The 27,369-nt window shown below is 41.7% G+C and overlaps 1 protein-coding gene across 6 annotated transcripts in view; it reads left to right on the plus strand.

Moving 5' to 3' along the window:
* nav3 (neuron navigator 3) overlaps positions 1 to 27,369 on the plus strand; it is a 183,389-nt gene that overhangs the window by 82,962 nt on the left and 73,058 nt on the right. For 4 of the 6 annotated variants that reach the window (XM_085253065.1, XM_085253066.1, XM_085253067.1 and 1 more), the window contains exons 6-9: positions 5,373 to 5,441; positions 11,596 to 11,738; positions 17,492 to 18,596; positions 23,470 to 23,585. In XM_085253065.1, the coding sequence (XP_085109191.1) occupies positions 5,373 to 5,441; positions 11,596 to 11,738; positions 17,492 to 18,596; positions 23,470 to 23,585 (1,433 nt within the window). Of the gene's footprint in view, positions 1 to 4,164; positions 4,302 to 5,372; positions 5,442 to 11,595; positions 11,739 to 17,491; positions 18,597 to 23,469; positions 23,586 to 25,615; positions 27,087 to 27,369 lie in introns of those variants that run through there. The other 2 variants (XM_085253068.1, XM_085253069.1) reach the window with 2 other exon arrangements.

Below are 27,369 nucleotides of genomic sequence, written 5' to 3' on the forward strand. Positions count from 1 at the left end.
GAGGCTCCAAATGCTCAACCAGACCACCGACAGGTCTCACACGCCACAGCCGCTCTATCACGTGAAGCATACTGCTCCGACATGCTAAGGTTATGAGCCGAGTTACGCCATGTCGCAAGTTTTGTGAGGTGCTTTTTTGATATTTGATGGATCGATTACATTTTTTATTTCTCTCCAATATCTGATCCAGTAATTTAGGTCAGTATCGGTCCGGATCGGTCCGTCTCTAGAGGTCAGAGGATCAGTCCATGTCTGTCTGTGAAAAATAAGCTATCAAAATGTGACAACATCCATAGCTGATTGAAGACAGTCTGCAAAGGTCAGAAGGAAGGATGGAAATGAAGGAACTCATTGATAATGTTGCTTTCAAATCAGGAAAAATATTGTGTTAAGAACAGTCTAGAGATGCAACATAATTTGACCTGTCATCAATTGAAATCTCATGAGCTGTTGCTGGTTTTTAAAGCAATGTTTTAAGAAGGTCCCACAGTTCTGAATTGTGTGTCTGAGTGTCAGTGTGTGAGTCAGAATGAGCCAGTCATGAATGCATGACTCAAACATCATAAACGGGTGATTTAATGTTCTCAACCAAATTCCCCGAGTATCACTTTCCATAATTTAATGTATGTCATTGGCAACACGCAGGATTTATTTCTCATATCGCCACAACGTAATTGTTCATTCATTCATTCATTCATTCATTCATTGTTAGGGGTTTTGTTAACCGCAACGATAATCAGATAATTAGACTTGTGTTAAAGTAATATGCTGAGTCGAGTATCATAGCTTCATAGTTTCAGCACATGTACTACTATATTTTAATAATACATTACACACATGAACAGGAACATTTCACTGTATATTAAAGAAACACAGACTCCATGAAGTTGAGTAATTACCACCAGAGCACAGGGAGACATTTACTTTTCATATTATGTCTAATTCAGATGATATTAAAGCATTGTAAGTTTCTTCTGTGTGAGGCTTCATGTCTGGCTGGTGCAGGCTCCACTTCCTTTTCACTCTCAAAACATGGAAATGTAATTAAATCTATTCATGGAAATCTACTTTAATTCTCATTTTTGCAAGCTCCCGTAAGCTCCAGTCGACCCTGAAGATTTAACATGTCTGAATGGATTTTGTTTTAAAGTTTGCAAATGATCTCTTCCTCAGAGATACACACACATATATACACACTCACACACAGAGATTCATTTGGGCTGCTGCTCATCTGTAGTTGTGGTATGGGAGCTTTCTATAGACAGCACCTGCTGGCCTAGCTGGTGTCTCCAGGGCAGGGGATGAGATGAGTGTGACTCTGTATGTGTTTAAGGGGAACTCCCCATCAGACACAGCACGACAGCCCCGAGCCACAGTCTTTCAGTCTTTCAGTGCTCTACAAGGCAGGGGGGCCCAGGCCTGGCAGGGCACAGCAAACCCTCCCTCTTATTATTCGCCATGTCCCGGGGCGACCACGTTGACCCACTGGTATGGCGCTCCTCGCGTCTGCCCACCGCTGTGTCTCGCGACAGGAAGAGCCGCTTGCCATACGGGAGAGCAAGCATCCTGGCCAAGATTGACTCATCTCATAGGTATAGTTGGATCTTGTAGAGTGTGTGTGTGTGGTAGCATCCAGGCACTGGACAATATTTGGAAATTACACGATGACATGAGGAGGATGGATTAGTCTCAGTGGCATTGTGAACTGGTAAATTGTTCAGTTCCTCTTGTTTGTTGGTTTAGCCTTTTATATGACATGTTTTATGTTTAGCTTTTTATTATAGGCTGTTAATACGGACACGATGTTTGCCAGTGAGAAGTTGAAATGAAGTGTGTTCAAGACATTAGTCTGTCAACAGCTTATTTAATGAATGGGATACTACACTGTAAAAACCCAGTTTTGTACTGTATGTATTTGAAGCTAATTATCCATGCTCCAGCTCCAATAGTGCTATGCACCTGGTTGGAAATTTTGTTCTTGATTTTATAGCAGTATTTAATTTTCTACTGTGTCCTGCAGAATGTTCCAATCCAGTGGCAAAATATGCAGTTTTTATGTTATTCTGGACACGGCACCACATTTGGTCATGTGGCATAATGCCTCTGAAGATGTGGAATAGTGATGAATTTGCTGTTTGCATCTCATCTTTTACTAAGAGGTGGTTGGTTTTCCTTTACCCATAAATGGGTAAAGGAATAAATGGCAGGTCAGAAATCATTTTTGCACATTGCTGGTGCTTTCAACCTCTTACTGAATGGTGTGTTACTTTATTGGTGTTGTGACATTCAAGTTCCTCAACTACTTGCAGCATGTTGCTTAGAAACTGCTGCCTAGCCAGCATTATTGTAAAGTAGATGTGGAGTTGATACATGCTGAATTAGGTATGTGGCTTTGTGTGAGATACTCAAGCTTGAACGCTCTTTGTTGGAAATTCATCCCCTGATGTCAAGGTCAGATGACATCTTATTACCTGCTATCATCACAGTGATTCGAGCACACAGATGCCTCATGTTTTGGCTCTGAAACCCATCAGTTTTAGTTTGTGTCTGACCTCAGCGATGTGGCTACCAGGAAGCTGAAACTGAAATTAATAGCACAGCAATGGTATCCAATATGGCTTGCATATGCACTGCAGTGTCGCGGACTATTAAAGAGAGGCCACGTTGATGTATGTTGTATACAATGAAAAGTGACAGACTGTAATCCCCCACCCCTCGCGTCTCTACCACCCCTATTCCATCACCATTTCTTGATCCTGCCCTCATGTGTTCTGGTGTTTCTTTTTTCCACACTGGAATGATCTGGAATGTTGTGGGTTGGATTAGCACCCCAGGCTGGAGACTATACCATTGCCTTCATGTTTCATTACATTTAATATAGTTGGAAGTGAGGGTAAGGATGGGTCTTGTAATGGAAAAAAACACAACACTCTAGGTTTTTTTACTGTCCATATACTGCTAGAACTCCCGCATTATTTTTCCTTTTCGTTATACTCCTGCAGCTTCTGTTCCCTTTAGATATTACCTCATCCATGCCTTTTACAGCCCTTTACTCTGAGTATGGGTAAAAAGAGAGAAAGGACAGAGAGCAGAAGGACAAAAGGTTTTCTTAGAAAGAAATACAATGCACAAATTTAGACTCCACCTTCTTTTCCCCCCAAAATGCTGATAGAGCACTTTAGCATGTGACAGGCTCCACTAAACTGTCACACCTTGGCTTTTTTGTGCAGTAAAGACCTCTTAGAATATTTACAGGAACACTTACATGCTACTAGGAGATGACATTGTGGGTGTCTTGTTGCGAGTATTCACTGATGTATCATTTATTACATAGTTCATTATTAACATGATGCAAAGGTGCTCGTCACTATAATTGCGTTCTACTCTCTGCTCAGGAGCTTGTTAGAATAACAAGGTGTCATGAAAACCTGCAAAGGCAATTAGAGATGTACTGCAGCTCTGCATTCATCACAGGTGGGTTAAAAAGGAATTTAATTGTCTGGAGCAAGAGGTGTAAATGGAGAAAGATGAGAGAGAGAAATGGAACTTATAGTAAAGATGGACAGTTGAAAAGTTAATAATTTTCCCACCACCGTAAAAGGGCCTAATCCTTCATAGTTTAACTTATGAACAAAATGATTCTTCTGCTCTCATTGATTCTACAAAATGATGTATGTGTACTCAGCATATTTAATCAAATCACTGCAAAAAGGCCTAGACCAGCCTATTATTGTACTTCTACATTTTTAGGCCAAATTCTGTTAAAGTAGGAAACAGCTAAAGATTTTGCTGAACCCTAATCCTCATTTCTGTAGTATATAATTGTACTGCAGGTTTTGTAGTCATTTCTTCTTTAAACCAGTTTTTTCTTTTTTTAATCATCTTTTGGTGGGTGTCACCTGTGCCTGAAATATCATAATGTAAAACCTGTTAGCACTTTTTCATAATCAGTTTTATGAATAGCTGAGTGGTGCGAACTTACAGAAGATAGTTGCTGTGCCTCATTCAATGACCCAGTATAGGTAGTTTATTGTCCGTCTTGTCCACTTTCAGTCACCAGTGCCAAACCAGCAGCCCACAAACACAAAACAGAGAAGGAGTTGTTCTCATTTGTCAGAAAAGAAGGAGATCTAAACAGACTGCTGGTGTTTGCTGCTTCCTCTGTCCTTCAGCCGAAGCAGCTCTGCAAACTCTGAGTAGAGGACAGATTCAAGGTTTTACTACTGAACTTCATCTTGTTCTCATTCATCAAGACAATGATTGGAAAGCTCAGGTTTCCACCTGTGATCAGCCTGTGAAAGGTAATGTTAGTTCAAAGGGTTTCTTCTGGGAACTAGCTTAAATTTGTCTAATATGTAGCAGTTAAATGTGTCTTCCGGACAAAGGGCTAGCAGCTGCTAGCAAAGCATTGATTTGGTTAGAATCCACAATTATTGTGGTCATTGAAAGTTTTGTCATCTTTGTTTGTTTTATTGTCATTAGCTAGTAACATGATTCTGCCATCACATATGCCTAATTGAACATTTGATGTTTATTTTTTATCTTTCATTTTTGTAATTTTATCTATTTTATATGCTTTTATTTAACATCATTTAATCATCAGATTATTGTTTAGTACACTAGTATGTTAACATCTTGGCAGCTAAGGAGTAGGTAGCTAATGTTTCCATTGTTTTAAGTCTATTTTCTCACTAAAAAACAAACAAATGACGTAGGAGCTAACATTTAAAAGCAGGTCAGATTACCATGGTAATTGAGAAGGACTTTACCAGATATACAAATGGTCAGTAAAAGCACATCTTTATTGAAAATACATTCTACAAGTTGCTTAATTACAAACATGTCAAACATGAATAGAGTTTCCTTCCTGTAACAGTCATTCCCATCTCTGCCAATGACTAACTGTGACTGGTGCTGTGGGTATTTCCTTTGCCTCTGTCTTGTGTGTTTCTTCAAACCATGCCTTCAGAAAATTGTTTGTGAAAGTTGTTGTGTGTGTGTGTGTGTGTGTGTGTGTGTGTGTGTGTGTGTGTGTGTGTGTGTGTGTGTGTGTGTGTGTGTGTCAACAGCCCTATAAATGGATTAGGAGATGTTATTGGCCTAGTCATAAGTGTGTGGTAACAAACATGTGTGAGCCATCATGTGAAAAATCAAAGAAATGTGCACTGGCATGCTACAGTATTTACCACATGCTTCTTCTCTTCTATCCCTTGGTCCATCTCTCTCCCCCTCCTATGCTTACATCTGAATGGCTCCCCTCTCACACGTTATTACATTAAGACATGGATTAAGAAAATTCCAGCAAGTCACTGGGCTTATTTCTTATCTGACTGTGTTAACAGTGTTGCCCATCTTCTCTGCTTTTTCCTCAGTCTCACAGCACGATATGCAAGTCCTCCAGGCCACAGTGGAATAGGTTCACCACAGAAGAAAAACACCAGGTAATTATGGAAAAATAGATCTTTAAATGTCTTTATTTTATTTGTTAAGCTAATTAATATGTGCAATTTAGTTTTTTTTCAGGGAGGGCTTTGAAGAGCTGCTCTCTCCACAGTCAGGTCAGAGGTCAACAGGCAGAACACCTTATAAGAATTTTGTGTTTTGTTCTTGGGTTCTCAGGATGTAGCTGCAGTAGCTTTATGGTAGTTTGAACGAATGTGTGACAGTGAAGAGCAGAATGTGATGTGCTAAATGTTCGTGTGCTTGTGCCATTATGTTCCCACATGAAATACAGACTCCTTAAACATTATGAGTCCATCACAAAAGGTGTGTACTCACTACATGGATACAGTATTTCTGTAAAGATGCTTGCTAGGAATTTGTTTCTAAATAAATATGAGTAAAACTGGATGCTACCTCCTGTTGACAATCTCACAATCTCAGTCTCAGTGAGATTACTGTTTTAGTGGAGGATTCAGTTATACCAGTGCACAGAACCTTATGCTTCGGAGCAGACGGTGCTTACCTCTGGGAGCCTGTGCTGCCTAAGAAATGTTTTTTGCGTATTGTGTCCCTTAGCACTTTTAAACATCTTGACAAAGATGCTGAATAAATAACTACAGTGTTGCAAAGCACTTTGATATAGCTGCTAGGCAGGGAACCTGTGTCCTGTGTGAGCTGGTAAACTTATAACAGCTCTAAACATGAGCATTAAGGGTGAGAAATTCATTCCCAGATATGGGCAGACCAGAACAACAAAGATAAAAGGGATTTTTCACATACATGCAAGACATACACTTTAAAATGTAGCCACACGTGCTGCATGTGCACAGCCTCCTTCAGCTGTCTGATGCTTGCAGCATTTGTTCCAACTCAGAAGCAGTGGGAACCAGCACGTTGGCAAATAATTCCTCTCCAGCCACCACTGAGCAATGGCAAAAATGCTGCAGCCAGCAGTTCCAGCCCTATGGGTGATAATCTGCCCTCTCACATCACTGCTGCTGCCGCTCTGCAGAAATAGCTCTTTAATTCCCCACAAACAGATGAAGATACACATACGCACGCGCACACAAACAAATCACTTATATTAGTGAGCGGTGACAGTGCAGGCACTCTTCTCTTGCCATCTCATTTTCATTCAAGGCTGATTACCACAGTTAATTACTTTCTTGCCTTCTGAGAAGTTATTTTTAATCACCACGAGTTGCCTCCTCTGTTATCCCCGAAGCAAGAAAGTTTTAGCAATTCTAAAATAGAAATAAATTGTTGTGTGTCTTTCATGCTGCACTGTGCTGAATGTGGTGAGGAATGTTTCCCTCAAGGTACTAGGAGCTTTAGTGTGCTTCTTACTACCTCAGAATGTCTGAGGTGCTTGCTTGTTAGCTAGCACTCAAGGACCTATCCAGTTTACACCTGGCCTTTTCACTTGACACAGTCACATTCAGGCTCTTTGTTTCCCTTTTGTCAGTGGTGGAAACTGTGCTAAATATTTTTGTATTTTGTATATCAGCTAGACAGTGTTGAGCTCTTTGCTATAATCTGCCTTCTCTGATGTTGGAACAGTAAACGAAACATAAGCGCAGGTTATGTTTTGGCTTTCTGTGCATAATAAGTGGTGTCAACAAATAGCTATTCATATGTTTCACATAATGGGTTGTGGATTTTTAATCTAGTTCCCTTTGATGTGGACATCTGACCTGAATTACAACAAAAGAGATTTACTTCCTGAATAAACTGCGCTAATACCTGACACTACCATGGGCTAGGTGCTTTATTTTTTTGTGGATCACCACTCAGGACTAGTGATGGGATTTCCAGCTCTTTTTAGAGAACCGGCTCTTTCGGTTCGGCTCACTAAAAAGAGCCGGTTCTAAGAGCCATTTCGTTCGCAACCGACACATCACTACTCAGGACTTATGGATGCTAACTAACTTCTGTGTACTGTCAGACAACACAACACTTTATCCGTTTTATGTTTTGTGCCCTTAACTCCAGTTGTACATCTTGGTAGACACACAATTCTCATCCTTCACCTCTTTCTCACATGGTGTTTCCAAGGGGTCGGTTTTTGATTCTTTTTTGTTCTCTGTCCATTCTTATTTTTCCATTGGGTTCATGATCTGAAAATATAGCGTTAATTTCCACTGTTATGAGGATTATGTACAGCTTTAAGTTCCATTGATGGGTAGGAATGTAAGTACAGTTTTAATTTCAGTAGAATATGTGACGTTGAATGATGGTGACACTTTATTCAACTCAGAAATATTGCAAAAGTTAATTTATTTTATATCTCAAGTGGACCTTGAGTTGAGTTGCCTTTCTCTCATTGCCATAAGTCCATCTCCTGTTTGTTTGCTCAGCTCATGTTAGCACAGTCTTGACAATTTAGTTATTTGAGTTATTCTGCTTTCATTTGACATATCAGAGCAGCTGAACAACACACTGAAAGTTATAAAACCATCAACATGTTTTATTAGTTTAGCTGCCATGATTTCAAATAGAGTGTACATTAGATGTTGCGTATTAAATGTCGGTACGGTGTGGCCTTCATCTTAGCAGCAGGGAGTGATGTTTGGCAGTTTGCTGGCCACCCGCCTACTTGCGGTATCTTTCTACCATTTTAATAAGCCTGATGTGGCATTGAGTGGCCATGTGGGGGCCAGATGTGTCAGAGCAGATGTCTTACACTCTTGCAAATACAGGGTTATAACAGATGTTATAAGAACTAGTCATGAGATAAGGAAAGGGCTGTTTTGAATACACAGACTCAATGGCACAACATTGTGAAGGGCAGGGAACTCTCTTTGCTCTGCAAGGATTTCACCCACCTCCCTACCTCACCTCAGATCTGTCCAGTCTAAAACAAATTCCCTGTCGAGGAATTGCATCACATTTTCTCTCTTCCATTTTGCCGATGTATTATCAAACATGTATTTTGGAAGATGAAAGAATCTTATGATAAAAGGAACTACTTCTGATTACCATCTGAATTGCCTCAATCTCCATCTCATTTCCTACTGTTTATCTCTCATTTTCTCTTGTCGGGGTTTGCAGCTACAGCGCCTTCCTTTTCTGATGTGCACCCCTGTTTGTGTGCACTTTCATCCCCCCTCCCATTTCATATTTTTGTTCCTTTTAGATCTGTTCATTCTTTTGTCTTTGTCTATCAATCTCGTCTGTTCCTCTCGTGCAGACTAAATATATTAAAGCAGATATATACTATTAACGCTAGTCTGCCTTTGTATGCATTTCTGGGCGCAATGTTCTGCATTATGTGCATGCTACTATACATCTCCATCTGTTTTTGTTCTGTGAATGGCAGACTCAGCTCTGACCCGAGAACCACCTCCTGCTGCAGCTCACCGAGGCCTCTCGGGTAAAGCACCAGTGTTGCGCTCAGCATCTCTTAACAGTCAGCTCGTCTGCTACAAATGAACAGTGGGATGCAAAATCATATAGTAATTCAAAGAAGGGAAGTGCGAGTAAGGGACACATTTGTTCCTCTTGATGAAGTTTTGTGCACAGGAGCATATTTTATTTTTGTCTGTGTAAAACCATCTTTTCATTGCTCAGCACATGGGGCTGACATATTTGGCAGTTTTTGTTCTGACTTCCTGCTGCGCCTTGTTCCATTTTCTGAGGGAGACACCCAAGTTGCCTTGAATTTTTGTAGTTAGATCCAAATAATTTGCTTCTTGCTGCCATAATATAATTGCTGGATTTTAATATAGTGCTTTGTTTGTTCCTTGTTGCATCACAGACTGGAAGAGATACCTGGTTAGTAACTAACTTGCTTTGTTTACCTGAGCTACCTTCCCAGGAAAATAAAAAACAGTCCTGCTCCATCGATATTTAATGATGCACTGGAAGCAGTTTTTTCAGCAGCTATTTTTTTAATAAGACCTTCATCCAGGCGATTTGGTTGATACGGCGAATTTCTGCATCGATGCCATGGCATGTTTTCAGACATAAAGGAAATTGATCCTGTGCAGTGACAAAAAGACTAGGTGGGAGCCAGTCTTTTGCATAATGTGTGAAAATATTTTAGATTTGTCAGCGATTCACACATTTTCCAGAGTTAAACTTGAAGTTCAGATGCAGATGAGTAAATAAATCCCCTAGATGAGATTTTCTGTCTTATAATTCCAAGATAAATTTGTGCATAAAACCTTCATACCTGTGTCAGTCAGAATTAAAACGATAGCATCGTGTGCCACGAGATGGGACGCGTATTTTACCCGCTTAGTGTTTTGGACTGTCAGTGTGAGCTTGTCCTCAGTTGTTGCAGATTCACGCGTGTCAGGAGGGCAGTCAGCAGCTTTTAATTTGGCTCTGTTACTCACCCTCATTTTAAAGTCTTAGAGTGATACTTTAGGGAAATAAAGGACTGAGAAAACTTTGTTGTTCCTTGATCAAACTCTACTCGTATTGATTTGGTCACTGATTGTTTTTTGTTGGTGGTGAATTGCTTTGCAGTTAACTGATGCTCCGAACACTGAAATTCAGTGTTTAAAATCAAAATAATGTTTTTTCTCAACTAAAGCATATTGAGTGAGAGAGAACTGCACTTTGTGTTTCCTATGAAGTGTATCATAGTTGGCCCATGTGGCAGAGAAATAGAAGAGTACCGAAAGCAGTGGCGGAAGAGATTTCTTAGTAGTCAGGAGGTTTGTTATCCATGCTAGATGTCAATCTGTCCTTTCATTTGTTTATTTTCATGAAAGCCTTAAACACAGAATGGAATATATGAAATATGTTTTTCCCCCAGAGGGCTTTTCACCACTGCACAATTCAGAGCCTAAATTACGTTTCCCTCCGACATCTCGGCTCCATCTGCGATACAGACAAGCGACATATTCAGCATAGCAAATCAATTATCTTTAAGGTCATGGCAAAGTTCATGCAGAGACATCAAGTTGTTACAGTCCAGCGTTTTCTCTCTCTCTCTGAGAAGATCTTGACTTATACATTTTCTATTTCACCAGAAGTTGTTTTTTTCAAAGTTCCATAAACGTTTTTTAAGGTTTTGAGCTATCTCTGCCCTTTTTCAAACCTGCATTTTGATATTGTTTCAACATGAAAACAGTGTAAAGCATCTGTGGGAGAAACCAAGGCACCAAAAAAGGAAAAATCATGTTGAGATACAGCAGAAATAGATCCAGCTTGTCAAAATCTTTGAACCAGCTGCTAAATGTGTTTTTGAAGAAACGTGCTAACAAACAGATGTATGAATGCATCTGGCACACCACATAAAAAATGCAGCATAACGTTACTGTACAACAGGTTTTTGATGAGATTCTTCTTTTTAACACGCTTCTGGGAGTTGTGAAACTCCTCCAGCTGCAGCATGGCAAATCACCATTTGACACTGGCAGCTTTGACTGTGTCAACAGAAAGAAATGATGCAAAAGTGTGTTTCAAAAGTAGACTGACTGAAAACACAAACCCCCCTGGTAGATGTGACTGTAGTTCCTTTTTATGATCGTTTGAAGCGAAGGAAATATTTATATCACGCGTGGCTTTACAGTAGCTCTGATCAGCTCTGAGCTTTCAATCAGCCTGTCATGACACAGACTCTCAGCACATGTGCACCTGAACACACAGTTTTTCTTTTATCCTCCCTCCTTAGCCCAAGATGAAACAAAGACTTCTGATCTCTCTTCATCTTACACACTGACACATACTGAATCCAGGGCTGGTTATTTGTGAGAAAATATACCAATATTTGTAGATTTTTAAATCTCAATGTGTATCTCATCTGTTATTGTGTCTAGTCGAGGCCTAACAGTTAAAGGTAACAGTGCATACTTTAAAGGCGCTTTCAGTGGAAGTGACGGGACACCAAATCTCCGTGTGCTTTAGGTGAAGCTAATGTGAGATGTCATCAGTTAGTTAAGCCGTGCTTGAGCTTGATGTTCTGGAAGGGGTGGTCATTTTAGTACCTTGGTGTTATTCTGTAATTCTGCTGTTCCCTGAAACAAGAAGGGTGACTTTTGCACATTTGAACTCCAGAATGACTGGATGAAAGTTATTACTGACAAAGGACTGTTGATTTTAAAGTATCCCCTGTTATAAATAAACCACCTTTCCTTGACTTTTTTGGGTTGGAGTTAATGTGCAGTCATCTTACTTATCATTGTTCTACCTCTCCTGCAGGTTACCAGGGCCCTCCAGAGTACCTGCTGCGGGCAGCGGGGCCTCCAGGAGCCCAGGCTCATCCAACCTCAACCGTCGGAGCCAGAGCTTCAACAGCATTGACAAGAGCAAGCCTCTTCAGTATGCCAGTGGCAACGATAGAGGTAAAGAGTGTGTTTACAGAGTTTGACTATGGGGTCAGGGGTAGGCAACCTCAGGCCTCAAGGGCTGGTGTCCTGCAGGTTTTAGATGTGTCCTTGATCCAACACAGCTGATTCAAATTGCTAAATGACCTCCTCAACATGTCTTGAAGTTCTCCAGAGGCCTGGTAACGAACTAATCACCCTGGGTGAGATCTAAAACCTGCAGGACACTGGCTCTCGAGGCCTGGAGTTGCCTACTCCTGCAGTAGGTAGAGGCAGTGATTTTCCATTCCTCATCCCAACCACTTGATGGCACCACTCACACAAGTCAGACAGGCTGATGTCACTAGTCTTAACTGGTCTGCTGAATCATCCACTGCTCTTCATTCCAACTGAGTTGGAATAGATACCATTAAGTGGAGGTGGTGAAAATATTCACAGCACGAATAGAGCTGCTTGAGAAATGAGCAGGGGGTGAATCCAGGAAACCGCTTTGTCAAGTACGATCAAGCTAATAAGAGTAATGTTTTTGAGAAAAGGGTCTTACAGAGGCCAAGAGTGAGTGTGTGGCATTTTATTTAACAGAAAAGTAATTACTGAAAAGTCCTTGTTGTGTTAATGGCCACATTCTGCTGTGAAGAGTAAATATATCCATTCGTAATGTGTTAATTACACAATTCTTTACTGTTGGCTCGTTCGATCACTTTATAATAGCTTTAAGATTTTGTCATGGCTCATTCATAAGAATTCTTATGAGTTATTGGCTAACACAATGCCAGTAATTAAAACATGTTCTCATGCCTCAGCATCATCATAATAATAACGCCACTCCTGAAGGTATATTAACAAACCTTTTACTTTGGCAAAAATGTTTTCTAACAAAAGACAGCCAGCATTTATTCTTAAAGCACTGCACAGTCATTGAGGAAAACAGTGCAAAGGATCAGTAGATGGTGATGTAGTGGAGGAGAGACACAGTGAATGGCACCCAACAGAGATAGCAGTGAAATGCCTGCAGCAAACGCTTGCTGCATTTCTCTCTGTCTTCCTTTTCATCCTAAAAGTTCACATGTGCACTCACCCTTCCAGTTTCTGTCTGAAACTTCAGATTCTTCAGTGGAAGAGGGAGGTGAAAGATAACACAGAAGGATGGAAAGATAGTATGTGATCAATCGTAACTGAAAATTGCTAAAAACGGGGAATAACAAGCTCTTGAGAAACTGACATTTCACATTAGTCTTAATGTGCTTTTAGTTATAATTGGGTTTAAATGTCAGGGTTTTTTTTAGGTTTATTATGGTTATTAGTTACGTCACAGTTTCAAAGGTTTCAGTAACATTTTCCCCTTTTTCTCCTGAAAATGATACGCAGGGTATTAAAGGGCAAATGTGTCTTTTTCCAGTGGAGTCTTGCCAAAAGACAAAGCCTCAGTTTGGAGAGATAAGCCGGTAGGACTGGTGCTTCACTGCAGGGGAGATGGAAAAGGTGTTTTGGTTTAAAATAAAATAGACAAACCAAAAAGTGGAGGGGGGATCAATTGTTGAGGAAATGTCAGCTATGCAGTCGGATCCTTCTGGCCAAAAACAGGTAGCAGAGAAATCAAAAGGCACATAAACAGATACAGGAAGTGTCTGCCACAAGCTTTTTCCCCTCCTCTCTTACAGCTACTTACATTCGCCCCTTATAGGACATGTTCTCGTTTAATGTGAAATCTTTTCATCTTTTCTAATTGTGACTGTGCAAATTCAGATTCCTAATGGAAACAAGTACAAATATAGTATTCAGCTCTGAGCAGACAATGCTGTAATGTTCATCCCAACCTCTAACAATTTTTACAGATTTCATTTTCCTATTTATTTGATATTATTATGCATAATTTCTTTATTTTCATTTTAATAATGAAGCCAGGCCACTGCACAAATGAGTTTGAAAGTGTTTTAATATTATTTAAGAAAAACTTATCACATTTTCCTCCTTTTTGCATAGTTTCCACCTGTTAGTACTACAGCCATTTAAGATTATGGAGATTACACATGGCAGTTTTTTGTACATGATGTCGACTTGTCTGATCTATAAAAGGGGCAGGGTTTACTTAAAACTAGCGTTCTAGTTTGTTTCTATATTTTTTTTTATCAGAGCCAATAAGCTCCAATGGCCAGGTCAATATATTATTTGATTTTATCTGTTTGCCATCTATTGGTATGGGCATTTGTAACAGCGGACACATGAAAAGGGAAAGACGAAACAGGAGAAACATCCTTCATATATTTTCAAACTACATTGTCATACTGTTTTAGTAAGGATTTGCAAAAAATGTATGCACAACAAATACTTCAGAAATACTTCTGTTTGTGTGTCAGAAAGAAGATAAAGAAGCAGCTGTGAAACTCCAGTACTCCAGAGTGGAGAAGGTGCTGGTTTCCTTAAGCCGATAATTTGTCTTACTCACAGTGATGTGAAGTGGGAAGCAGAGCAAGTTCAAATGTGTTAAACTGGAGTGTGGCCAGTGTGTAGAAACTCACACCAGGTGAATTTCAGTCTTTAACTGTGTGGTAAACAGAAGGGTTTGTCAGTACATACATGAGTCAGGGGCACGTGTGCTTCTGACTTTGTGTGTGTGTTTGTATTTGTTAGCAGAGGGTCCACCGCCACCCAGACAAAGTGGCATTTAATTCCGTGGTCGCTGAGGCAAAAAAGGAAAATAAGAGTCTGTTGCCACGGCAACAGCAAGTCACTGCACGGTGAAAAGTGTGGTGGTGCTGTGAAACTGCCTCTGGGGTGGGGAAGTGATGAGCGGGGAGGAGGGAAGGGGAATCTCTGAAGACAGGGTTAATTGACTGGACACACAAGCAGAGACACACACCGCAGGCAGACTCACACAAATGCTCGCCATCTCTTTCATTCGCAGTCAGATTTATCAGATATGTAAAAGTCATTCACTTATCTCAAAAGATGGGGGGCCAGCATAGTGGTCACACACACACACACACACACACACACACACACACACACACACACACACACACTCACAATGTATGCTGTAATCAACGTTTATGCCTGTGCCACATGACTGCCTGGACAAGAAATGACCATCTTGAGACAGTCTTGTGATGGGACCACATAGGAACAGCTATCAACATATTCATATTCAGACTCATAAGTACACAGTAACTATAAAGTAATATATTACTATTAGTTGCAGACACAAGTAATTAGTACATATTTGTTGAACTTGGGACTAATGGATCTGATTACACATATTTTAACCTGGCTCTCGTTTTCATCTCATCACCTGTAAAGTTTTATTACTCCACACTTAGGAAGCTATCATGCTGACAAACTATTCCCACAGACAGCCATTTAATACCTTGCAAAGTCTAAATGCCTTTGTGCGTATTCCTGCAACAATAAGTGTTGCAGGAATAAGCATAAGAATAAACTCCAGGACTTTGCCAGGAAGACACACGCTCAAAACAACAGCTATGCTACTGGAGCTGCAAATGTTTTTTCTTTGCACCAGCATTTGGTCTCATCTGAGATTTGAAACTTTGGTATTGTGACTTATCTCAGCTTTTAAACCTATTCATGGTAGAAAAAGAGGGGGGCTGCCAGTTCATTATCCTTTTTAATTGACTTTAAACTGATTTTGTTGTTGTACAGATATCCTTTCACACAAACCCACCAGCACATTCAGAACAGATCCATACACTTTAACACATGTTAAAAAATTATTTTATTTTAACATAGATTGGCTACAACAACACATATAACTGCAGTTCCACTTAGACTTACACCCTAGCAGACACTCCTTTATTTATTTAACTTGTTACAATCATTCTAATATTAAAAAATTGTTATTGGCTAAAAATGTCTCCAGTTGTCAGTTGCTTGTCACATTATTATATGGTTATCCAAATCAATCCTTAACTAATGTGAAGCCAACAGATTTTTGCTCTAGTCCAGGGGTAGGGAACTCCAGGCCTCGAGGGCCGGTGTCCTGCAGGTTTTGGATGTGTCCTGTGATCCAACACAGCTGATTCAAATGGCTAAATGACTTCCTCAACATGTCTTGCAGTTCTCCAGAGGCCTGGTAACGAACTAATCATTTGATTTCAGTGTGTTGACCCAGGGTGAGCTCTAAAACCTGCAGGACACCAGTTCTCGAGGCCTGGAGTCCCCTACCCCTGCTCTAGTCAGTCACTTTTAAAGCCTTCAAAGTGTGGCCAAACCATTATCAGGTATCTTACAGCCATTTCCTAAATTACAGTTTAAACAATATTATATAAAGGAGGGCCTGACACTTTACAGCCTGACACATTGTGCCGAATGCACTGAGGTGTTTTCAGGCATGTTTAAAGGTTTTACAGGATGTTGTCAGAAGCATAAGCCGGTTAAAGTGTTTCGGCCCCAGCCACAGCTCAATCTGAGCCCCCCTCCTCTGCCTGCCTGAGGAGGCTTTAAACTGCAGAGTGGGGGTGACTCAGAGCCAGCTGAACCCTGCTCACTGTGCTGAGTGACAGCCAGACAGACAGACACTCAGTCTAATGGAGCATAACTTCATGCTGTCACTCTGTCGCCTCTCTCTACTTACCCTATCATAATTCTGCTGATACTTTTTCCCCGCTATTTGTCTCTTTCAGTTAGAAAGTAACTCAAACTTGTGTTCATGGGGAGGTGAAGTTGTGTTCATGTGCATACCTAACGCAAATGCTATACTTGTGAGGTCTGGGATAATGTTTATGTATAAAAGAGATACACAGGTGTTGATGATCTGTGAAAGGTAGTTATTTATCTTTCATATAGCTGTATGCAGTATAATTCCAGCTGTGTGGATGAAAGTAGAAAGAGGAAAAAAGAAATGCAGAATATGAATATCCCAAAATAAAAAATGTTCAGGGAATGAAGCTGCAGAGTAAATAAAAAAAAGCTTCTCAAACTTTCATTTGTTGTTTTACTCATTGGGAGGTGGATCTTTTCCAGAAAAGGTCAATATTTTAATTGAATGGCTTCCTTTCAGGAAATTCTCCTTTATTATTTATGATGGTGAGAATTTGTTTGTCACTACCATAACATGATAGCCTGTCCTTTATAAGTCTGTTATATACATGTATACATGCGGTTACAGGTTACAAAGAATTGTAACAAGAAGGTAAAACACTGTTGAATGCAAACTCCTTGTAAGACACCGGTGTTGTAATAAACATGAAGTCTTTTCTTTTAACTCAACTCGCTGTTGATATCCTGTCACCTGAGAATAAGCTCTGGGGTTTTATTTTTGTAATTTTCCCCAAATAATGTAAGAGTTAACTATTTTTTGCTGAATGTGTGTAAAACCACAAAGGAAGTCAGCAGGGAGTCAGCTGAGTATTCTGAACTAGTTTTTCTTGTCAAATAAATCCAGGAAGTGTAGCATTTTAGCTAATAACTTGTTGATAAATGACTATGATAAAAAGTAAAAAAAATAAAATAAAATAAAATAGGAAAATTGCATTTAATTATCAAACTGCAATAAAATTTGGGGAAACCTAACACTTTACAGGTAGCGTAATGCAGCATACATGACTAATCCTCCTTTTTGTAATCAATTCTGTGCAACATCTCAATGGGAAAATCATTCCAACCAATCTCATCACAGAAAGATTAGTAATAACTTGTTGCAGCTTATCAATTGGTTATTTGAAATTGCAAATTTGTACATCAAAAACTGTAATTAACCAGATGTCCCTTTTAATCATCATCCTGTATTTTTCTTTCTCTCTACTCTCTTTGTTCAGAGGCTGTGAGAGGCATCCCAGTACCTAGTGGGATGAATGGAAGTGGTGTTGGTGGCATGGTTCCCACCAGCCTCAGCGGGCAGCAGCTGGCCTCTGCCATCCCATCCCCCACAGCTGGCAAGTCCTGGCGCAGCAAGTCCATGAATCTTAAGCACAGCGCAACTTCATCCATGCTGGCAAGCCCTACACACTCCCCTTCTACCACCCCATCACCGCAAGCCCCAGAAGGGGATGGGTCAAAAGTAGGGTCAAGTGTTGCACTGCCTCAGAGGTCAATGCTGGAGAAATTTCGGCTGATTAACCCCCGATCAGCTTCAAGAGCATCACCATCTGTGGTGGAGATGGCTTTGCAGGAGGAAGATGACCTATCAGAGTATGGTGAAGATGGATTGACGCCTACAGGGTCAGCGTGCAGCAGTGTTAGTAGCAGTGCTACAGCCAAACAAATGGCTACAAAGACCCCTGCATCGTCCCTCACCGCACCAAGCAAAACGTCCTCATCTTCACCCTCTTCTTATTCAAAGGCGTCCGCCAGTGGTAGCAGGTCTCAAGCCTCCTCCAAAGACAAGGAGGACAAGAGCAAGTCTGGGAAGTCCTGTAAGGACAGCTCTCCCCCAAAAGAGGAGCGCGACACATTTCCCGAGTCCACAAAGAAGTCCTCAAAAATTGCCAGCCTCATCCCAAAAGGAGGGAAGTCATCGTCAGGGAAGAAAGATGGTGGCACCCCCTCAGCTTCAAGCGGCATCCCAAAGCCAGGACTTAAAGGTCCCTTAGCATCATCAGCAAAGCCGCAAAGTCAGTCCCAGGCCCAAAACCAGGCCGCCTTAAACAGCAGCGGAAATATACGGGGAGGAGAGGGAGAGAGGGCCAAGCTAACCAAAGGGGGGCAAAGTGGGAGTTTCTATATCCAACGCTCCGTAGGGGGCTCAGAGGGCAAACGGACCAGCATGACCTCGTCCACCAGCACCTCAGCCCTGTCTGCGTCCACTGTGGGAGGAAGTGGGGGAGGGGGAGGAACACCAGGAGGAAATGGAGTAGTTCAGCTTCCCCAGCAGCAGCAGCACAACCATCCTAATACAGCTACTGTGGCCCCCTTCATGTACAGGTGAGGCGCGTGTGTGTGTGTTTATTTGTCCTATCGTCATTACTCAAAGGACACCCAGCGAGAGCAACCTGTTGACCCGTTTTTTGCCTGCACACATTCGCACATGCTTACAGTCATTCACACACCCCATGAGATCTTGGAGTTCTCCCAGTGATCAGCTGGAGCCTCCCCACTGTGCGTCTTGCTCTCGCCTCCACATCCCTTCACAGGCATCACTGAACAAATTAACATCCACTCCCTGCTGCTTGCCAAAGCCTATTATTTAACTGTCTGGGTTTCATCTTTGATGTGAGCATCCAGACATTGGCAGTGTTCAAGAACTCATTCCCCTTCTCCTCATTCAGCCAGTGTTGTTAGAGGCATGCATCTGGCACATGGTTTCATGATGTTACAGCAATCAGAGGTGCAGGAAGTGGGTAAATCCCAAAGAAAAAAAATAGTCTCTAGGATGGCTTTGTGTTAGGAGAGAAAGGGAGTTAGGAATCCCATTAAACAAGACTAAATCCTTCACCCTTTCTCTCTCTCTCTGAACTACCTCCTCTGCAGCGCACAGTCAGCTCTGCCACATTCAGCAGTGCCTCTTTCGAGCATTAGCATTCCTTTAATCCCACACATTTAGTGAGCTTCTGCGGCTATCAGTCCTGAGGAGATAATGAGTGATAGTCAGCTCTGAAGCAGGGAACTAAAACTTAAAGTGTGAAAACACAGGCAGCCTACTCAGTGAGCAAAAAGTAAACAGAAGCATTGAGTGTAGTAGAAGTGGATGGACCATCTGTGATGTTACCCAGAGTTTTCTGAGAGAACATTTTAAAGCTTGGACTTCTACTCACTGTTTCTTGCCATCTTGGTCAGTAATTGGAACTAGAAAGTTCAAATTTGGCATCCGTCGCAGCTGCTCCTATATATATCTCTCAGTTGTTAAGAAAGTCTCTTTTTCTTTGGGGGGGCACTTTATCAACTTTGCATCTGCAACAATTAACTTTGCAAGAAGTGAATCGTACTTGTTATTAATCTCTGGCTCTCTTCCACAGCATGTCTTTTGTCCTGCCTTCCTTCTCTCACCCCAACCGGTCACGGCAGATGGCCGCCCCTCACTGAGCCTGGTTCTGCCTGTTAAAAGGGAGTTTTTCCTTCCCACTGTCGCCAAAGTGCTTGCTCATAGGGGGTCATATGATTGTTGGGTTTTTCTCTGTATGTATTATTGTAGGGTCTACCTTACAATATAAAGCGCCTTGAGGCGACTGTTGTTGTGATTTGGCGCTGTATAAATAACATTGAATTGAATTGAATCTGGAGGGTACAAGAGAGATACATTGGAGTGTTTTAATTTGTTTATCATTAGAAACAACAGACATGCAGAGTTAATGGGTTGTCAGAATATCTGTGGTGTTAACGCTGGCCCCCTCCAAAAGTGTTACAGTGAAAGTCACCTGTGCTTTTTTACATAATAGTAGGTATGAAATTGTAGGCCATCCATCCATCCATTTTCTTCTGCTTATCCAGTTCTTCTTGTAGAGGGCAAGAGCCGGCGTACACCCTGGAGAATGCTCAATGCCCCACTGCCGTGCTATCCCATCTTTTACACATATTACGTAATAATGTGTCTCAGACTATACTCGGTGTTGAATAAAATTCTCGAGGAACAGTTCATGTGCAGATCTTAACCTTTTTGCTGTGTTCTAAGACAGAGGCGGAGCCAGACATTTGAAACACCCGGGGCTTAGCCCAAAGAGTAGTATGCATGTGGGATTTTTTTTTTTTTTTTTTTTTGGGGGGGGGGGTGTAGAAATGACTGAAAGATTAATAGGCTCTGTTCAAAAAAGAATGACTTCATATAGGGAAAAATATATATCACATGTGCAGGACACCTTAAACTAGTTTTTTAATTAAGCAGCAAGGCAGAACAAGGTCAGGGCTGCATCAAGACACGAGGACTAAACCCAGATTCAACCAGACCCAGAACTGATCCAGAATTAAAACAGGACTACAACAGTTCAAAATCAGGACTACTGAGGACTTAACCAAGACAGAACCAGAATCAGAACTAGATGATAGCACTAAAAATCATCATAGACCTGCACTACACTTATTTTTTTAATTCTACCAAAGTCCACTATTTAGATTGAGAAAAGTTTATATAATTATTTAGCCTTGTTGTGCAAACAAGCCTGCAGAACTTAATAAATACAGAATTTGAAAAATAACAAACCTAAAAAGAAACACTAGGTACGAGATACATGAGGACCTGTGATACGGTGATACTTTTGGTAAACAACCATTTGACTAACATGTGTGTCTCACCTGCTCTTGTTCATCTGTTCTGTCCTCGTTCTCCTCTCTCTCCCTCTTTGTGCTGACAATCATCAAATATACAGTTGAAACCAGATATTTACTCTTCAGATAAAAACACTTTTTTAATTGTAACATCAAATCAGACTAAATGTTTATTTCTTTAGATTGATAAATATAAAAACATATTTGTTAACTTTAAGAGTAAAGAGAGAAACTATCTGTATTTCTTAATTGCAAATGGCACCAAATTGTATTCAAACTTGAGCCACACTTATGGAGCTCCACAGTTCTTTTCCTGGTGTTTTGGTTGATATCTCTTGATTTTCCCATGTCACAGAAACAGGCTCTGTGTTTTGCCTTATATGCATCCACAGCTGTGCCACCAGTTTACTCACATGGACTCTACTAACCTATCAGAAGCTTCTTCAGCTCAGAATGGAATCGTCTGGAGTTTCTTATTAATTAACAATAAACTTAGTGTATATGTACTCCTAAATTTGATGAAAGTGATAAAAATAGCTCTGTCTCTCTTTATTCTGAAATTTAACTAATTCAAAATATATTTCAATATTTATCTAAAACAAAAATTTACTCTAAATTGATGTTGTACAGTAAAAATGTTTTATGTTTTCTCCCTAAAGTGTATGTAAATATCTGGTTACAAATGTGAATATACTGCTGTGTACTGAAATCCCTCTTGTTTTGCATAGAAATATACTGAACAACATACAAAGCATAATATACAAAATAACATTTACCTGAGTTTTTTCTTTGAAAGAACCCTCGAATGTCCATTCTTATGTTTCAGTACATAACTGAAACCGATTTAGTCGGGAGGGTAAGAACTGAGAATATGAAATAAACACACGTAAGCTAAGACTAAAAAAAAATAGCATTTGTTCGGCTTTTCATTTTGCCATTTGTTGATTCACTTGAAGAGCAAGTAACGTAATATTGGTCAAGTGATCAGTTTGATATCAATCTTTCGTGATGCACCGTCATATTTACATTATTCGTACGGTACGAATGATTTGCTTTGGTACCTGGTCAAACTTAAGCTCTCCTTAGTATGGCTGGCTCCGTCTCTCCAACAGCGCACTCACGGGCAGCAGCTGCCCCGCCCCCTCGCTCAGTCGCTTAGTGCCTGAGCTTGGATCATACCAATATCAGGGGGGGATTCACGCACACTCGTAAATTCCCACAGTGTGCACTATGTGCTTCGAATATTGTGTGTACTTTTTGTTTTATACAGTTGTCAGCCAGGCATCTAACTATGAAAAAATTACACTCCAAAATACCCCGGGCTTCTGACAAAACAACCCGGGCTTAAGCCCCGTAAGCCACCCCCCCGCTCCGCCCCTGTTCTAAGATATATCCTTCCGTTCATATATCTGCGGCTTCCATCTTCATGTTCTTCCTCATCCAAAGCCGTCACCATGCATAAAAGCCCCCTCCTGTGCTGCCAGCATTTTTGCCACAATTAGGCATCCTTGTCTCATTTGGATTCTTTCTCCCTGCCCACTTAAAGTTGTTGTATCTTCCAAGCTTAACAGACCACTTTTGTGTGCAGAAATAATTTTTTTCCCATTCTCTTTCTCATGCACTCACAGTTGCACCACAGAGAAATGTAGTTTGCAATGCCCGTTCTCATCCTATGCTTCCATAACCTAGGTTGACCGGACAATTTTTACAGGGGGCGATTAAAAATACAAAAATTGTTGGTGCAGTTAATTTTTTTTTTCAAAGTTCCGCAGCTTCAATCACATTTCTTTACATGACCAGCAGTAAATCTTCTTTTTTAAAGCAGCAGAGTCAAATATCTTATTACTGCGCACCCCCCCCCATATCTATTCTCTTATTTTTTGGGTGATACTGTGCCATACAGCAATGGTAGTGAATATCTGTGTCTCCGTCTTTGTGAATCCACTGAGGTGAGGGAAGCTTGCAGGAAGAAGAAAAGCTTTTTCACATGAACTGAAGTCACAGGCGAATGCTGTTGTCACAATTGGAAGCCAATTTTTATCTGCAGCTCTGCAGGTGGTGGTCGTCCCTGGTGTGTGTCTGCGCGCGTGTGTATGTATTGGAAGAAATGCATGGTGTTCAGTAGCTTGTGCTTAGTTCTCTGCCTGCCTGTTTTTTGTTTTCTCAGTTTGTAATGCAGTTTTACTGTGTGCATTTCGGGATTTTGTGTGTGGTTTAAAGTGTTAGTTTGTATGTGTTTCACTGTTTGTGTGTTCCTGCGTGAGAGGGCTTTCTGTTGGGTTTGCGTGTCAGCTGTATAACTGTGTCGTTCTGTGCCTTTAGTCTGTTTTTGCATGGTTTTGTGGCATTTTCATTGTTCAAAGTTTGTATGTACATGTAAGACTGTTATCTTATGAGGAGTGTTGGACTCCACCTTTGTTTCTTTAAATCGGCAAACAAACAGTGTGAGGTAGCTCAGGCTGGTGGAGAGGAAGCACACAGCAAATTTAGTTAAATCCATCCCTCCATGACTGCAGTGCCTTTAATTCAGGTTAGACTGAAATATCTGATAAACCTATCTTCTTAACTGCTGTGTGTTATTTGTTCTTTGTGCCTTTAGGACATTCTCAGAAAATGACTGCACCATGGTGGCCCCAGCCGACCCCTGCCTCAGCCCCACCAAGGGAGAGCTAGTCTACAGCAAGACAGCCAAACAGTGCCTGGAGGAGATATCAGGTATGCACCAGGTCACCACACAGATGTGGGCTCCGCTTGGAGGATATTTCTCAGTGTGGGTGTGAGAATGTGCATAAGTATCTGTGCATTATGATCTGTCCCTGTAGATAAATAATTCTACTGCAGTGGTCTGCTACATGCTAAAGGAACTGATTTAAAATGACATTTTCCTTCATTAAACGATAGGAACAAAATGTGTTAGCTTAGGTAGAGACTCTTGGTACAATATGGATTAGCTGTCCACACTGATATTTGTCAGAGACGAGGTTAATGGAGTATAGGTGGAAAAGTAGCTGCAGGATCAGAGAGCCTTTTGAAAGCTGCTGCTGTGGCCAACTCAGTGTACTGGTATTATGCAGCTGGTGTGTGAATGTGCTAAAGTGAGTCTGTTTGTACTTACTGGGAGGGTTCCTGTTCTGGGCTGGTTTCATGTAGGGAAAGGAAAAGGTCAGCAGTGACAGCTGGACACGGGGAGCATCTGCAGCTATGTTTACTTCGCCCCAGGCTGCCACCAGCTGATATAATCGCATTGCTGCACCACCACCAGTCACCATGATACATACATGTACATGGTTTATCATTGCCAGTCTCCGAGTATTTATCAAAAACATTGACAAGATCGGTATGGCTGTATGTAAAGCTTCACACATAACACATATACACACATAAAGTGGAGCTGTAGGTTGTCTTCATTTTGGAATTACAGTACTGTGGCGTTTTTCTGCATCTGAGAGTTCAGGACTGAGGGACATTTGACCAGTTTTAAAGGAGTTTCTAACCACAAAAGCCCAGACAGGAGAAGGATGAGAGGTTAAAGCAGGCACCAGACCATCAAAACACAAACTGCTGGCACAGACAAATCTCTTTGTTTCAGTTGCATTTTACCAGTTCCAAATGAAGAGGTCACTGTGACAGCTCTTTCGTCCTTTATAGCTCTTTGGTCTGCCTTCAGTTCAGAGGTTACATCTGTGGTAGATGTGTCCTCTCTCCTTTTTCTTTAGCGTCATAATCTTTTCATCACTGATTTTATCGCAGAGGATCCTTTGAGACTTTTTGGGTTTTCCATTTTAGAACAGGTCACTTGATTCAGATGGTGATGTCTTCATTTAAAATCAAACTTCTTAATTCAGACGTCAAGTTCAAAGTGAAGCCAGAAGACCAGCATACACAAACAACAGCATGTGATTATAGGTTTGGGGATGTCATGTCGGCAGCAACATTCCAGACATTTTGCTTTGGTCGCGGCTTTTCCAAAGCCCGTGATTTCAAGGATAAAATTAGACTGCGGTGCTGACCGTTCTCTTTGTTTGGGGTCCATTGCAAACACTTGCTTTTTAATGTCACTCGCTTCATGGTCATTGCAGTCTTCATTCTTCCTGCTCTTCAGTAGAGAGACAGGAATGAGTCTCTGAGAAGGAAATTCAAGTGTATGCATACCACAAATGCCACATGACAAGACTTCTCATATACATTTACATATACAGACTGAACCAGTGTCAGTAAGACCAGTTTTAAAACATCAAAGCAGCACTCTATATAAACTCTTCATTCATACGTTGAGTTAAGCTTGAGCTTGAAAGTGTCACCGTTTATTTGTCTTCATCTGTTCATCTTTTATTCATGATAAAACATCAGTTTGCGATGAAGTACCTCATAGGGCATGATGATTAGGATCACCTTGATTATGTTTTCTGAGGCAACTGCTTCCAGGGTCCTCCAGCAGTTAGTAGTCACGATTAGAGAATGCTGTGGTAGACAGCTGTGACTAATAGAGACAGTGCTAATAATGCTCCCAGTGATTGATGGGAATATGTTGGCTCGGTGATCTCATTGTTGATTCGCGATAAGCTGCAGGCTTGCTGCTTTAGCTCCTCAAGATAGCATTTAATTAAGTTTGGGTGGTCAGAGTGGTGCAGCGGGGGCTGCAAGCTTACAGGTGCACTGTCCAAGCAACTCATTGTCACATTGTGAGGGAGAGAGATGGAGAGACACTGAGAAAGAGGGGGAAGGGAGGCATACAGGAAGAGGGCTAGTAAGTGCAGAACAGAAAGAGAGAGATTAGGTGAAAGAGAGGGTGATAAACACAGAGGGGGGAGAGAATGTGAGAAAGGAGAGAGTGAGTGAGAGAGCGAGAGAGAGAGATGCAGGCGCTCCGAGAGCTATGTGAGCCCATTTGCCGGCTTCACCACCGTTCACTCTCCGCTGTGAGGAGAGAGGAACCGTCAGAGAGGAGGCAGGAGGAGCGTAGCTGTCAGGTGGTAATTAAAGGAGAGACAGAAGGTAGGGGGAGATAGATAAGAGTGAATGAAAAGACACTGCCATTTAATAGGGGGAAAAGATAAAGAGAGCGCAAGAGGAAGAGAGAATGTGTGAGGAGCGAGAGATGTAGCGAGTCGTTCATCCACGCCCCTGACTGTGGTGAAGCAGGAGAAAGGAGCCAAGAAGACAGAGAGACAGCATGCGGACAGGGAAGGAGTGGAAGAAATGAATGTTTGTGTCTGGCTCAGCGCCTGACCATGGCTTAATGATGGATCTGGATTTTACCTACATGCCTGAGAAGGTGGTTTTCTCTCCATTCTACTCCCTCTGCTCGCTTTCCCTCCAGCCCACTGAAGCCTGGACATCAGTCGGGAGACGCAGGACCTGGGGCTCCATCTCTTATGCTTCCTCTGCTTTCTTTGCGCTCCTTGCTTCCATCTGCTTTCTCAGTCAAGATGTGAAACAGAGTGCCATGCACAGGTAGATCCACTTGCATGTATAGTTTCAGTCTCTGAGCTGCCAGCGGTAAAGAGGTTAGTTGAAAAGGAGAGAGGATGAAGAGAGGAGCGGAGTTCTCGGTTTATCAGGGCGGCAGCCCAGCTCGACGGCCTCCGCAGCCTCTCCCTGACAACCTCAACCTGCGGATCAAGCAGCGCTCGCTTACTAACCTGACCCTGCTCAGTGATGGCGAACAGCAGGTTTACACCTTTGAGCTCGACGAGCTGCCGCCGTCTCGCCTTTCCCAACCTCAAAACTCTTCATTGTACTCATCTTCCACACAACGGGCAGGAGGCAGTCTGCAGGGAAGCCCCAGGAAGGATGTGGTCACAAGAGGCGGAGGTGTAAGGGGCACCAGAGCTCGATCTCTGTCGCTCTCCCTCACTAAAGTGCTCTCTCAGTCAGAGCATTCTCTCATTCCAGTCCCTTGGCGATGCACAGCAGCAGGAGGGCGGCCACAGCGGGCATCATACAGTGGTCACCCGAGGATTGAGGCACAGCGGAGGTCCAGAGAGGTGGCAGGAACAGATGAAGAGGTCAGCAGGGGGCGGTCCGATGAGGAGGTGGCAGCAGCAGACAAGGGAGGTGGGAAACAGGGAGGCAGGGAGAAAGATGGCGGATATTGGGCGGAGGAGGAGGTTTCTGAGGGAGGTCCTCGTGAAGGAACAGCTCAGCTTGATAAGGAGGTGATCCTCACCATGCTGGGTGACCTGGAGCAGGTGCTGCACGCACAGCCTCGCCCACGTAAGTGAGCATTCATTCTCATATAAAGCCTAGAAAGGACTTTAAAAGTGTTGTTTTTTTTATTACATATTACACACGTGATCACACACGTCAATCAGCAGCTTTAAAAAACAATTTCTATTCATTTAAAATCTTGCTTTTTAAAGAAACAAACTGAGAAGCAAAGTAGCTCTGATAGGATGGTTATTTTCATAACCTTCATGATGAGTCAAGCTGTCCTTCTCTGAATAGATGGCATTTGCTGTTTTTTTTGCAAATTTGCATTATAGTATTTATTTTCGTT

This window comes from Mchenga conophoros, linkage group LG17, assembly GCF_057382185.1.
Source record: "Mchenga conophoros isolate Kocher_MC1m ecotype Shallow Benthic linkage group LG17, M_conophoros_male_GT1.1, whole genome shotgun sequence".
Lineage (NCBI taxonomy): Eukaryota > Metazoa > Chordata > Actinopteri > Cichliformes > Cichlidae > Mchenga > Mchenga conophoros.